General features: G+C 47.7%; 1 protein-coding gene across 3 annotated transcripts; it reads right to left on the bottom strand.

Annotated features, from left to right (window-relative positions):
* Positions 1–910: 910 nt before the first annotated feature.
* LOC123180383 (phosphoglycerate mutase-like protein AT74H) lies at positions 911–11,659 on the bottom strand. Of its 3 annotated transcripts, none has more exons than XM_044592426.1 (4): positions 11,461–11,659; positions 8,868–8,983; positions 1,827–2,615; positions 911–1,712 (listed from the first exon to the last, which is right to left on the bottom strand). In XM_044592426.1, exons 3-4 carry the CDS (start codon positions 2,557–2,559, stop codon positions 1,273–1,275), a joined length of 1,173 nt encoding a protein of 390 aa, XP_044448361.1. In that variant the 5' UTR covers positions 2,560–2,615; positions 8,868–8,983; positions 11,461–11,659; the 3' UTR covers positions 911–1,272. The 3 variants fall into 3 exon arrangements, with proteins under 3 accessions (XP_044448361.1, XP_044448363.1, XP_044448362.1); XM_044592428.1 differs by having other exon boundaries at positions 1,827–2,605; XM_044592427.1 differs by lacking the exons at positions 8,868–8,983; positions 11,461–11,659 and adding an exon at positions 8,646–8,664.
* Between the last annotated feature and the right edge of the window lie 257 nt (positions 11,660–11,916).

The raw sequence follows: 11,916 nt of genomic DNA, 5'->3' as shown, positions 1-11,916 counted from the left end.
TTGCACCCACGAATTCCTGCAGTACATAAACTAGTTTTCCCGACCCACATGCTGGCTCAGGATTACGATGTGGATACATCATTAGTAGCAACAATCATCACATGGTATGTGGCAAGGTGTCTCCAAAAATATAATAAATATCTTCTAAAAAAGTACTAGCAACAATCCGTGGGGGGGAATAGTTGGGAAAAGGAAATCTGTTGCAATGCAACTAGCAAAGGAATCTATGCACGTGAAAACTGAAAAAAATATGCCCGGATAAAAGAATACTTTTGCTGCCAAAGGAAATTCTCGGGTACTACAGTGCTCGTTGCATGTGAACAGAGACTACCAAACAAATTGCTCAGATAATAATGTTCTGGTGTTCTCTTTCTCAAAAGAGACCTGTAAACTCCTCACAAAAGATAAAGTAAACATTAAATACTTTTTTTTCCAAAACAAAGCCGTAGAAAAGGACTGTGGTTGTTAATTGTTAGATAAGAAACATGTAGAACCATATCTAGCTGAAGATATTTCTCTATTTTTACTGTGCAAATAATCTTGATAAATTTACAGTTGAAATGAACTGTAAAGCAAAGGAGTCAGAGATATTCCCATTTTCAAAGCACAGACAAACATGGAAAATAAGAATAAAATTAATACTAAAGCCTAAATCGTATTCAGAGTCTAGCTATGAACAGGTTTGTGATTGAACCAAAAATCATCCTATTCCAAATAAACTGCAATAAGCATGAGGAACCTCCGGAGGCTCTGCTCTCAACCAGAGCACCCTCTTCCGCATTTCCGCAAATAGCATCTCAATGTATAACTACTATGAATAAGAACTCCTAAGAACAGGTTGAGAATTGAATGAGCATAGTGCAAATAAACTTGCTAATCAGAACGAAATGGAAACCAAAACATGCAGAAATATCAATCTCCAAGACTCTGTTCTCAACCAGAGCACCAATTTCTGCATTTCTCCAAATCGTATCTCAATGTCTAGCTACTATGAACAGGTTTAGAATTCAACAAAAAGGAAACCAGCGATAGCTATATTCATCCATGGCGGAAGACACTAGTAGTATCAAATCTGAAGAACTTTGACGAAACTAACGAAAGAGCAGGTCAGTTCGGATACTCCAACAGCTCGATCTTGCCATTCTCTTCTTCTGAATCCTTCCCGTTGTCGAAGAACTTCGCGACGAAGGAACGAACGAACGAGATGTGCAGTTGCAGTATCAAATTGGAACAAATTCTAAGGAACTACTAAGGGAAAGGGGAGCGGGTTGGTTACTCCAGGGACTTGATCTTGCCATCGTCTTGTTCCTGGCGGTCGCCGTCCCCCTCCCCCTCCTCTGGCGGATCGACCCAGTTGTCGAAGAAGGTGGCGATGAAGGAGGAGCACTCCTCGGACCAGCTGCGGCGGTTGGCGGAGGCGCGCCACTGCTGGTCGGTGATCATCTCCGGCGAGAGGCCCCACTCCTCGAGCTCCTCCTTGGTGTGGTGCATGAGGAGGCTGTACTCGCCGCCGGGCCCGAGCTGCATCACCCTGAACTCGCAGTTCTCGAAGTTGTTGAGGCGCTCGAACTGCTCCACGGTCCACTTGAACCACTTCATCATGAAGACGCGCGAGGTGAGGCCGTGCGAGACGATCACCAGGTTGGTCTCGCAGTTGGTGCTCGGATCCAGCCTCCCGTTGTCGATGTCCCTCCACAGCGACTCCAGGAAACCTGCATTGCGATGGGCCGGTTCGGTTCATCCATCGACCGGAGGCGGAGAAGAGAAAAACCGACGACCGAATCGGAATGGGCGGAAGGGGAATCGGAGCGGGCGGGGGGGCTTACTGGCGACGCGGTCGAAGACGTCGGCGGCGGACTCGCCCTCGGGGAAGCGGAAGAAGAAGCGGCCGAAGCGCTCGCGGGTCTCCTTGATGGCGCGCATCCGCTCCTCGACCTGGAAGTTGCCGAAGTCCTGCTCGCGGACGCGGCACTCCTCGCGGGCGCCGATGACGCGGTCGCGCGGGAAGGCGGCGCCGATCCCGCGCAGGGTGGCCCGGGTGCGCTCGTAGGGGGAGACGTAGAAGTAGACCTTCCAGTTGGCGTCGGGGCCCCCGGAGGAGACGACATCGAGGATGCCCCGGCCGGCGGCGCGCGCCTGCTCGACCCCGCGCGGCGTCAGCGGGATGCGGTAGTCCGGGGTGGTGGAGTAGGCCGACATGTCGAGGTTCCCCTGGCTCTCGCCGTGCCGCACCAGGATGATCCGCTTGGGCAACCGCCGCGCGCACCCCGCCGCGTGCTGCCGCGACATCTCGCAGAAGGGGCACGACTCCTTGCCGCACCCGCCCGGGCTCGCCACCGTCTCGCGTGGTGAGAATGACAACATCGCTGGCGCCAGGGCGCGTGCCGGCTTATATAGAGGAGAGAGGAGGTGGGTGGGTGATGGAGAGCAACAAACTCTGGCAAGTTCCTCCTTGCCGCCGCGCGCTGATTGGTCCAGCTGGAGCGATGTCTCTCTTGCTTCGGCCCCGCTGGCCGACTTACGCAGCAAGGAACTGTTACTATCAAGCACTCCAGACATTTCTTGTTACTGCAAGTCTGCAAAGCTACTGCACATGCTGCTCCTCCTGCAATATACTAAAAAACAATGGATTTCAATTTCCTTGGACAAATTTCCAAATTGTACAGGAGTAGTGTGTTAATTTTTACCGTTTCCATGAATTTTTCCATCGCTTTACAAACATGTATGCTACCATTGTATCACAGATTAAATGCTTACTACTACAGCAAGTTTTTAACATTTGCAGTTTGTTATGATGAAATTACCATGGTTAAAGCATCTCAACCCGTTTGCAGTTTCTTGTAATTTACTCCTCTTTAAGGTTAACCAAGCCTCTTGATTAAGGAGAGAAGATAACGCGGTGCAAGCAAAGGCACGTGATACGGCGCATAGCGTATCGCAGTCGCGTCGCCACCGATTCCAATCCCATCGCCACCGCCGCTGCTGCTTTTGTCTCCGTGAAGCATGTGCGGCGCACCGCGAAAATACCCCACACATGGCTCATGGCCGCAATGTGAAACGGGAGCCAATGATCGGCATCAGAAGCAGCCAAGCAGTTCCCTGCTCCACGACCCTCCGCCTCCCCTGCATGCACGACACAGCGCCTCCGGGTCGGTGCTTTTGTTTTGGATATGTATGGTGGAGGCCGGATGATGCGTGTACCGGTGTAGGGGGCGTGTCGTGGGGCCTCACACGGCATTGACACCCGAAGCTCTGTTCAGACGCACGGCGAACACGGCTCAGGTGATCCGTCATCGGGCCGGCCCCATGCGTGAACACGTACATCTTCTCCTACCATATGCTTTAATTAATCACACATTCGATGATCGACGGCCACATATACCCGGCCGGCCATGGCATCAATATATGCATGGTCAAGATGAACAATGGCAATCTATCTACTCCCTCCGTCCCGTAATACGTGTCAAAAACGCTCTTATATTACGGGGCGGAAGGAGTGCTTAGCAAATTGATTGGTCTATCAAGTTAGTGTGCCCAATTGGTCGGTTGTGCTACAAGTTAAGCATTTTGCGGTAACTAAACACTACACACTACACACGGTAAAGATTGCTTTGTGCACGGAAAGATTGTATAAGATTCATGAAGTAAAGCAACATATGTGTAGAATAAGTAACAAAGGATGCATGTCATAAAGCTAGCAGGAACTGCTCTCAAAGGTTTGTTTTCAGGAGACAGGGTTGGTATCACGTGGAAGCAACCTAAAGCGTGCCGAATGCAAGTCCCTGGTGACAAGGCGCCCGGCCCGGATGGTTTCACCGGGCTTTTCTTCAAGAGTTGTTGGGCCATCATCAAGCATGATATTATGAAGGCCATCTTTTGCTTCGGTAACCTCCGCACGGCCAACCTTCATTGGGTCAACTCCACCAACATTATACTGCTCCCAAAGAAGGATGGAGCTGAAGAAATCTCCGACTACCGTCCAATTAGTCTGATTCATGCTATTCCCAAGATCATTGCAAAGGTCCTTGCCATCCGTCTTAGCCACCACATGCTCCACCTTGTCTCCAACGCGCAGAGTGCTTTCATCAAGACAAGAAGCATCCATGACAATTTCATGTATGTGAGGAATCTTGCGCGGAGGCTCCACAAGTGCAAAACCCCTTCGCTTCTCTTCAAGTTAGACATTCGGAAGGCATTTGATTCAGTCAAGTGGGAGTATATCATTGACCTCCTCCGCCGTAGGGGGTTCCCGAGCATTTTCAGAGATTGGATCACCGCCCTACTTTGCTCCTCTTCCTCGTGGATTCTTCTTAACGGTGTCGCTGGCAGCCCCATCATCCATGCCCAGGGTCTCCGACAGGGGGACCCTATATCCCCCTTGCTATTTGTGCTCGCGATAGACCCACTCCAAAGAATTCTTGAGATGGCGGCAACTACAGGGCTATTTCATAAAATCCGTGGCCGTGGGGTTCTTTTACGAACCTCCCTTTATGCGGACGACGCGGCGATCTTCATGGCACCCATCAAGCGCGATATTGACCACCTCTCCAACATCCTTCGTCTTTTTGGCGATGTCACCGGTCTAGCCACCAACTTTCACAAGAGCTCGGTCATCCCAATCCGTTGTGGGCACATCAACCTGTCGGACATCCTTCAAAACCTTCCGGCGGCGCGCGGATCCTTCCCCATGAAATACTTAGGCCTCCCGCTCTCTGTGTGGCGGCTCAGGAAGGTGGACTTTCAGTTCTTGGAGGATAAGGCGGCGGCAAAGTTGGTCCCTTGGGACGGGCAAAACATCACGTCTATGGGACGCACCGCCTTGGTCAAGTCGGTGCTTGCCTCCCAAGCCATATACTTCATCACTACGCTCGTCGTCCCCACAAGCACCCTCAAAAATCTCAACAAGCTTGAGCGAGCGTTCCTTTGGGAGGGAACAGACAAGACCACCGGGGCCAAATGCAAGGTTAATTGGGACACCGTTTGCCGCCCCAATTGCTAATGGGGGTCTTGGAGTGCTAAACACGGAGAAATTTGCTAGGGCACTGAGGATTCGTTGGATTTGGTTTGAGTGGAAGGAGCCAACTAAGATGTGGGTTGGCATGGGCAACCCGTGCGATAACGCAGACTACAACTTCTTCTATGCCTCCTCAACTATTATTGTGGGAAATGGCGCGCGCACCCCCTTTTGGGACTCTCCGTGGGTGCACAACCGCAAACCCATGGATTTGGCCCCTCTCATCTACGCGGCGTCAACGAGGAAGAATTGGAAGGTGCGGGAAGCACTAAAGGATGTCGCTTGGGTTAAAAAGATCAAGATGACGTCCGATTTTTCTATAGAGCACTTCAGACAATTTCTCGAGCTTTGGGCCACCATCCGGGATTTTCACCTACAGGAGGATATTGACGACCACATTGTTTGGAAGCATTCTACTAGTGGCCTCTACACGGCGGAGTCCGCCTACAAAGCGCAATTTCTCGGCCTCATTCGCTCTCCCTTGGAGCATGCAGTGTGGAAAATCTGGGCTCCACCCAAGGTCAAGTTCTTTGCTTGGCTGGCCATCCAAAACAGAGTCTGGACTGCGGATCGTTTGGCCAAGCGCGGTTGGCCTAACTGTGGCTCATGCCCCTTATGCATGCGTGAGAATGAATCGGTTGACCATCTCTTTTTCAAATGTCGTTTCACCATTCACCCATGGGGCTTGGTCAAGGCGTGGCTGCAACTCATTCACATTGACACCTCTACTTGGCCCCTGAGGCATTCCACCTTAGAATGGTGGCTTGGGTTGACTGATGCTTCCGTCCCCAACCGGAAGGCCATGGCCTCGCTCACCATGCTCACTACATGGACGATCTGGAACGAGCAAAACGCTCGTGTATTCCGTAACATGGCAGCTCCGCCTACGGTTCTTCTCGACAACATCAAAAGGGAGGCATCATTTTGGGTCACCGCCGGAGCTAAGAAGCTAGGGTCCATCATGCCGGGAGAGTGATTCTTCCGTGTATTGTTAAGGGGTGTTTGTAACACAAACTCTATTCTCTCTTAATTAATATACGTGGCAAATCTTTTGCCCGTTTTCAAAAAAAAAAAAAAAAAGTGGAGCATGAGTGGGCACTGCTAAGAACAGGTAAACCAGCCTTGAAAGCCCGGCTAGAATCGACTAACAGCGCAATCCTTGTACTAATTTGGATGAACATAAACAATCCTGCAGTCCATCATGTATGGGGCCTGAACCTGAACCTGCTCTACCCATTTTTAACAAGCCGCTGAATACCTTGTCGGGTTCCGTATAATCGTTACAATCTCACGGTGAGGGATTGTGCAACTTCTTGGTTGTAATTCCAGATGTGAAATGGGTAAATGGCTTGCACGCCAAAATAAGAGAAAAGACATCAGCAGAGCACCAAGCCTAGGCACAACCAGGTCCAGGCGTGCAGCTCAAGGATACCTTCTCTTTTCACCGCCACATGCAACCCCCAAAAAGGTTGACACGCTAGCTCGTGGGGGCAAGTCCTCTCCCCCAAGGAAGAAGAACATCTCATGTGGGGCGCCAAGGCAGAAGGACGTAACCGGATAAGAAGATCATGGTCCAGCTCGGAACTGCATTGCTGTTTCAGCTCACCTTTCCTTGGCCACATGTCTTTGACGTCCAGCTATCCGTTAGACAGATCTAGTAGATTTCGTGTTGTTTTAGACCGTCAACAGGGCACAAATGTTCTCCACATGTAGAAGCTCATCTAGAGTCTGCGCATTCTCTGCGTGTATCTTGAGGATCGTCTGAAGTCTGAACAGACTTGACTGGACAGAGAGAAGAGAGGGACTGGACAAGAAGAAGAGAGGGACTGGAACCAATGCCCCCAGGCGTCAGCGTCAGCATTGAAAATGTGATGGCTGTTGGTTTCAGTTCTGATAACCAGCTAACCCTGGAATGAGCGTGTCCAAAACGAGGGAGAAAGAAACAAGGAGGAACCCACAGCTATGGGCCTATGGCCAACACATCCCTACAAAGCTACCTGCCTGTAATTTGGACATGCTGTGAATAGAACAGCTTACCTAACCTCGACAGATCCACCGTTTTTTTCGACCCACAACTAACACCATGGATGAGTCCCGTATTTAACAGTTAGTGGAAATGTGGCTTAATCTTTTGGAAAGGTTGAACAAAAACACTTCTGTGTTGTCTAATATTCCCCGGGAGGCTGAGAGTTTTTGTTCGACAAACAGAGCATATAATCCTAAGTACGAACTTTCATAGCTCATACTCCTTCCGAATAGAATCAGCTAGCTGTCTTCTTATCTGCTGGCCGTGGGGTAACCTTAAGGTAGATGGTACAAAACAAGCACTGCTATATCCGTCTACTGTAGTCCTGATTGGCTAGTACCGGATAATGCGCCTAATGCAGTTCATCATGATCTTTTCAATGGGCTGCTAATAGATGATAGTGCATGGTCAAGTTGGGGTAACAAGCTGTCTCTTTGCCCCTCCCTATAAACGGACATAACAAAATTTTGAGATGGGCTGGCACTTTATCCGACTGGTTGCGCACTCAAATACAGAAAAATTGACAGCACGAGAAGAAAAGGGCATTATGATTGGGGAAAGGAGAAAACGAAATGATTCCTCCTATCGGTGCTGAGCAATATCATCAGGTCAACTGTATTTAGCACTATTGTCGTTGCTACTACAGAAGTAGAGGTACCACAGCACAAGTCAAGGCACAAGTCACTCTCAAAGAACAAATTAAGGTCATGGTACAGTTGCAGGGTGGAATATAACCTCAAAAGGTTCCCTTCATCGGCTGATTTTTGTGAGTTGTATGTCGAATTTACTGGCACCCACTCAAGATCTTTATGTTAGCTACTCAAATCTGTCCGTGTTCCTAGTTGGATATTAGTTGGAACAATGCGATGTTCTCTGCACAACGGTAGGATATTGCCCTCATGTAGCTAAAACAGTTCCTTACAAAAGGATAAAAATGTGTCTCCATCGTCCCCATCATTCTCATCCCTCTTCTCTAGCCCGTGATCTCACAGTTTCGCATATTACGTGTTTATCAGATAGAAGTTTACAATGCTCTATGATTTAGCTTGAGGGGTTTCGCAACGTAGTTGAACTATCAATAGCTACTAATTAGCAGTTGGTGTCTCCACTGTGTTAATGGTCTAGTTGTTAACCAATGTATATCTTTGGATTGTATGAAGCTATGATCCATCATTATGAGAACGAATAGGTATACAGTTCATATAACAGCATACCAAAGTGTAGCTGTTGTGCCAACAGAACCAAAATACAACTTCCTTTTTGATGCCCCAATTATTATCTACTTGTTTTCAATTGCAATTTACAATATTTAGTTTCCTACCAACAGCAATTTAGAACTAGGTTTATCTGGTGAACCGTGGTAGGCAATTACGCATCCAACTACTTAAGTGGCAGAAGTTAAAAATGACACTAGCTGTAATTTGTCAGTGCCCAGTCTGTAAAGGACAAAGGCTAAAAAGAAAAATCATTATCCATGCCTGTTATTATGTTTCAACCAATAAATGCCCCATTGGAGAGTTAGTTTTACCTTCTGCAGAAAATTTCTCATAGGATGATGATTGGCAGGTAAACAATAGAATATAATCACTCAAATGCAATGCTCACATTTTTAAGGGCGACTTCATTCAGATTGCTGACATCATGCAATGTTTGAAGTCTTTTTTTAGCGCAATGTTTGAAGTTACCAAAGGGTACGCATCACAATTATGGGCTAATGGGCTCATGGAAGTCGTCAGTTCTAGATAACGACATGCACAAAACAAATGCAGGCAAGTGAGCATACTTCAACAAAAAGTGATGGTACAAAAAACAAGATTTAGTGATTACCAGGAAGTGATCTTTCCTTATTTCCAACTCAATCAATTATATGAGTCTGAGATCTGGCTGAAACAAGAACAGGTTTCACTCTTGTATAAATCCCTTAATCCATATGATGAGAATATCTACAAAAGCAAATTAATTAATAAATCATAACAGTACTGCTAACGAATGCAAGATAGTAGAGCAAGAATCTTCTCAATTCCACTATGCACCGTAACACTAAATCACAACTTATTTTCCATCTTTCAAACTAAAGAAATGGAATGCCAAGAATTCACACGTGTTTTCCTTTGTAATATATACAAAATGGGTCAATGGGTGGGCTACTGAGAAATAAGAGCAACTCTAACGCGGATCACCAAACCGGACACACCAAACATCCGCGGACGCATCCGCAAGCACCGATAGGGGAGCCGGACATCCAATCCTATGCACCAAATGTCCGCCCCTGTTTTTTTCTAGCCGGTCATCGTGCTTGCTTCAAAGTAAACAACGATAACATTGAAAAAATTATCATTGGCATTTGACCGAACACTTGCAGGGCATGGTGTTGGACGGCGTCGGCAGGGCCTTTGGATACCTGGCTGTGGATGGATCGGGGCGAAATGGCGGCGTAGTCCAAGGCAGGCAGGCACGTGGGTGGGGTGGCGGATGGTCCGCAAGGCCTGGGTGGCTGCCAGGGTGGTAGAGCGGCGGCGGCGGACTGGGAAGGTGCGGATACAGAGCAAGGGGGGAGGGACGGAGTGGGGGAAAAGGGAGGGGATTTTGGTAGGCTAGGGGTGTCGGAGGCCTACATGGCGGAGGTCCGGACTCCCGCAAACCTCCCACGAGTTTGTGGCCGGTTTGCGGGATTCGAACGCCCAGACGAGCCCACGGATGTTTAAGGCACCACGTTGGATGGCAAAAAAAGTCCGAACACCCCGGTCTGAACGTTTAGGGGCGGTTCGGTGATCTGTGTTGGTGTTGCCATAAGGAACTTCTTTTTACTACTTTGGGCTTTTTATGCACCTTTTTTCATATAGATTGCTATGAATTTCACCAGCAGTAGTAAAAGCTGGAAACGTAAGAAGATGACTAACTAGAGGCTGTAATCAAGATAATTCTTTTGTTTTCTGTGCTCAATAAAAGGTAGTTAAACTTGTTTACCATAACAGTGCTGTGGGGAGTGTACATTATCAGTAGGATTTAGCAAACAAAAATTTCTTTCTAGGCCAACGTGTGAATGCTTAGAGTGCAGCCGCTTGGCTCCATGGATTTTTCTTAAAAAAAACAGAAAATCATGTTGATATTCCAAATAGTTTGGAAAAAAACCCAGCATGATATATATTTGGCCTCCGTATCTACAAATTTCATCGAAAATATTTTAAATCGTGGCATACAAAAAATATAAATGTGAGAATATGTAATGCTCACTTCATTCCATAATATATCGCGTGTAGATTTTTTGGAAATTCAAACATTGTAGAGTATGACAAAGTTTATTGAGAAAAATATCACCATACAAAAATACCAAATAAGTACAATATAAAACTACGCCTCATTATGTATCTAATGATATTTATTTGGTATTTTAGATGTAGATACTTTTCTCTACGAATTTGTTCAAAGTTTACGAAGTTTGGCTTTTGAAAATATCAATGCGCACTACATTATGAAACGGAGGGTGTAGCAAGTAGTACACATGTTAAGATCCACATATTTGTAGCCCAGAAATTAATATTTTCCAATTTACAGACATGCAGTGAGCATCTACATGTGAAAACAAAATCAGAATTTCTGAAGCTCCAAATTGTGTTTACTGATATTTTTATTGAAAAACCAGGCTGAGAGCCCTGGATCCATTTTTTGTTTCCTTAGGTGAGTATGGCTATTGAGAAATGTCATCATTCATGGCGATAAAGAGACAGCGTTGTTTTCCTATGTGGAGAACAAAGTTGTTGAGGTGTCCTTTTCAAAAAGTGACACAATGTCAATTCAAAGTTTCCAACTATGCTAGCGACACAAATGGAGTTAGTTGCCAGGTGACAAGAAGTGGAAAACTGACATCCATATCCCCCTTAAAAAGGCAATACGTCCCTATGCTTGCATCTCCGCTGCACCTTCCACCAATTCAGCAATGTGATATTGCAATCTCAGTAACCTTTTTTTAAAGGATATCTCAGTAACCATTTTCCGTCAAGAATCTGAAGTGTAGCCCAACGTAGCCATGCATTCCAAATCCTTAATCCGCGAGTCGGAGCCTCTCAATGAACTACACCGTCAGATCCAATCAGGGGGGCACAAACCAGCACCAACCCTGCAATCCCGCATCATCCGATCCCCTCCTCGACGAGACCCCATGTCCAACCTCCCGTCCAATCAAATCCGCTCCAGCTCGCGGGCGAACAAGGAACAAGGAGGACGACAAATTCCACCCGAATCGGCAATGGAACCCTCAAACAAACGAGCGCCAGACACCAAACTGAAGCCCACGGGTCAACCAAGCAGGCTGTAGCACGAGGCAGAGGACCGGATAATTCCACCACGAAACCGCGAATTTCGCCCGAACCACACGCAAATCAAACCATCTGGACAGAGGGAAGGCTCGCGTCGTACGTACCTCGTGGCCGTGGCGTGGTCCGGCGGCTCCTCCGTCGCGCGGAGGAGGAGGATGGGAGGGAGGAAAGGCGCCCCTGCTCGTGAGAGGTCCTGAAAGGGAGAGAGAGAGAGAGAGGCGTTTGAACAATGGAACTGCATTATTCTTCTCTCTCTGGTTTTAAACCGTCTGGCTGGCGGGTGGGGTTGCGTGAGCACTGTGCGTTGGGCCGCGCGAGTAGAAACAAGACTTTTTCTTCGGGGGAGGAAGAGGGGAAATCGCCTTCTCGATGGATGTCATGTGGGCCCGCCACGCGGCACTGCATCTTTGTGAGTGCGGGTGGGTGGATCTCCTGATGAGAACGTCGTGCTGACAGCTTTCTTACATCACTCAAGAGGTACTGTTTGCTCTAAATAACCGTCAGATACCAGCCCAGTGGAATAATACTACCTGTTCTTATTCCTAAGGTGGACAATCCTG

Source organism: Triticum aestivum, chromosome 1D (assembly GCF_018294505.1).
Source record: "Triticum aestivum cultivar Chinese Spring chromosome 1D, IWGSC CS RefSeq v2.1, whole genome shotgun sequence".
In the NCBI taxonomy this organism is placed as follows: Eukaryota; Viridiplantae; Streptophyta; class Magnoliopsida; order Poales; family Poaceae; genus Triticum; species Triticum aestivum.
This window is presented reverse-complemented; position numbering and strand designations above follow the sequence as displayed.

What these genes read in the sequence shown, in the direction of transcription:
- LOC123180383 (XM_044592426.1), bottom strand. Translation starts at nt 2,559, where the DNA reads ATGTCTGGAGTGCTTGATAGTAACAGTTCCTTGCTGCGTAAGTCGGCC. An exon ending in CGTCTTCGACCGCGTCGCCA is followed by an intron (nt 1,713 to 1,826) that starts GTAAGCCCCCCC and finishes ATCGCAATGCAG; the next exon opens with GTTTCCTGGAGTCGCTGTGG.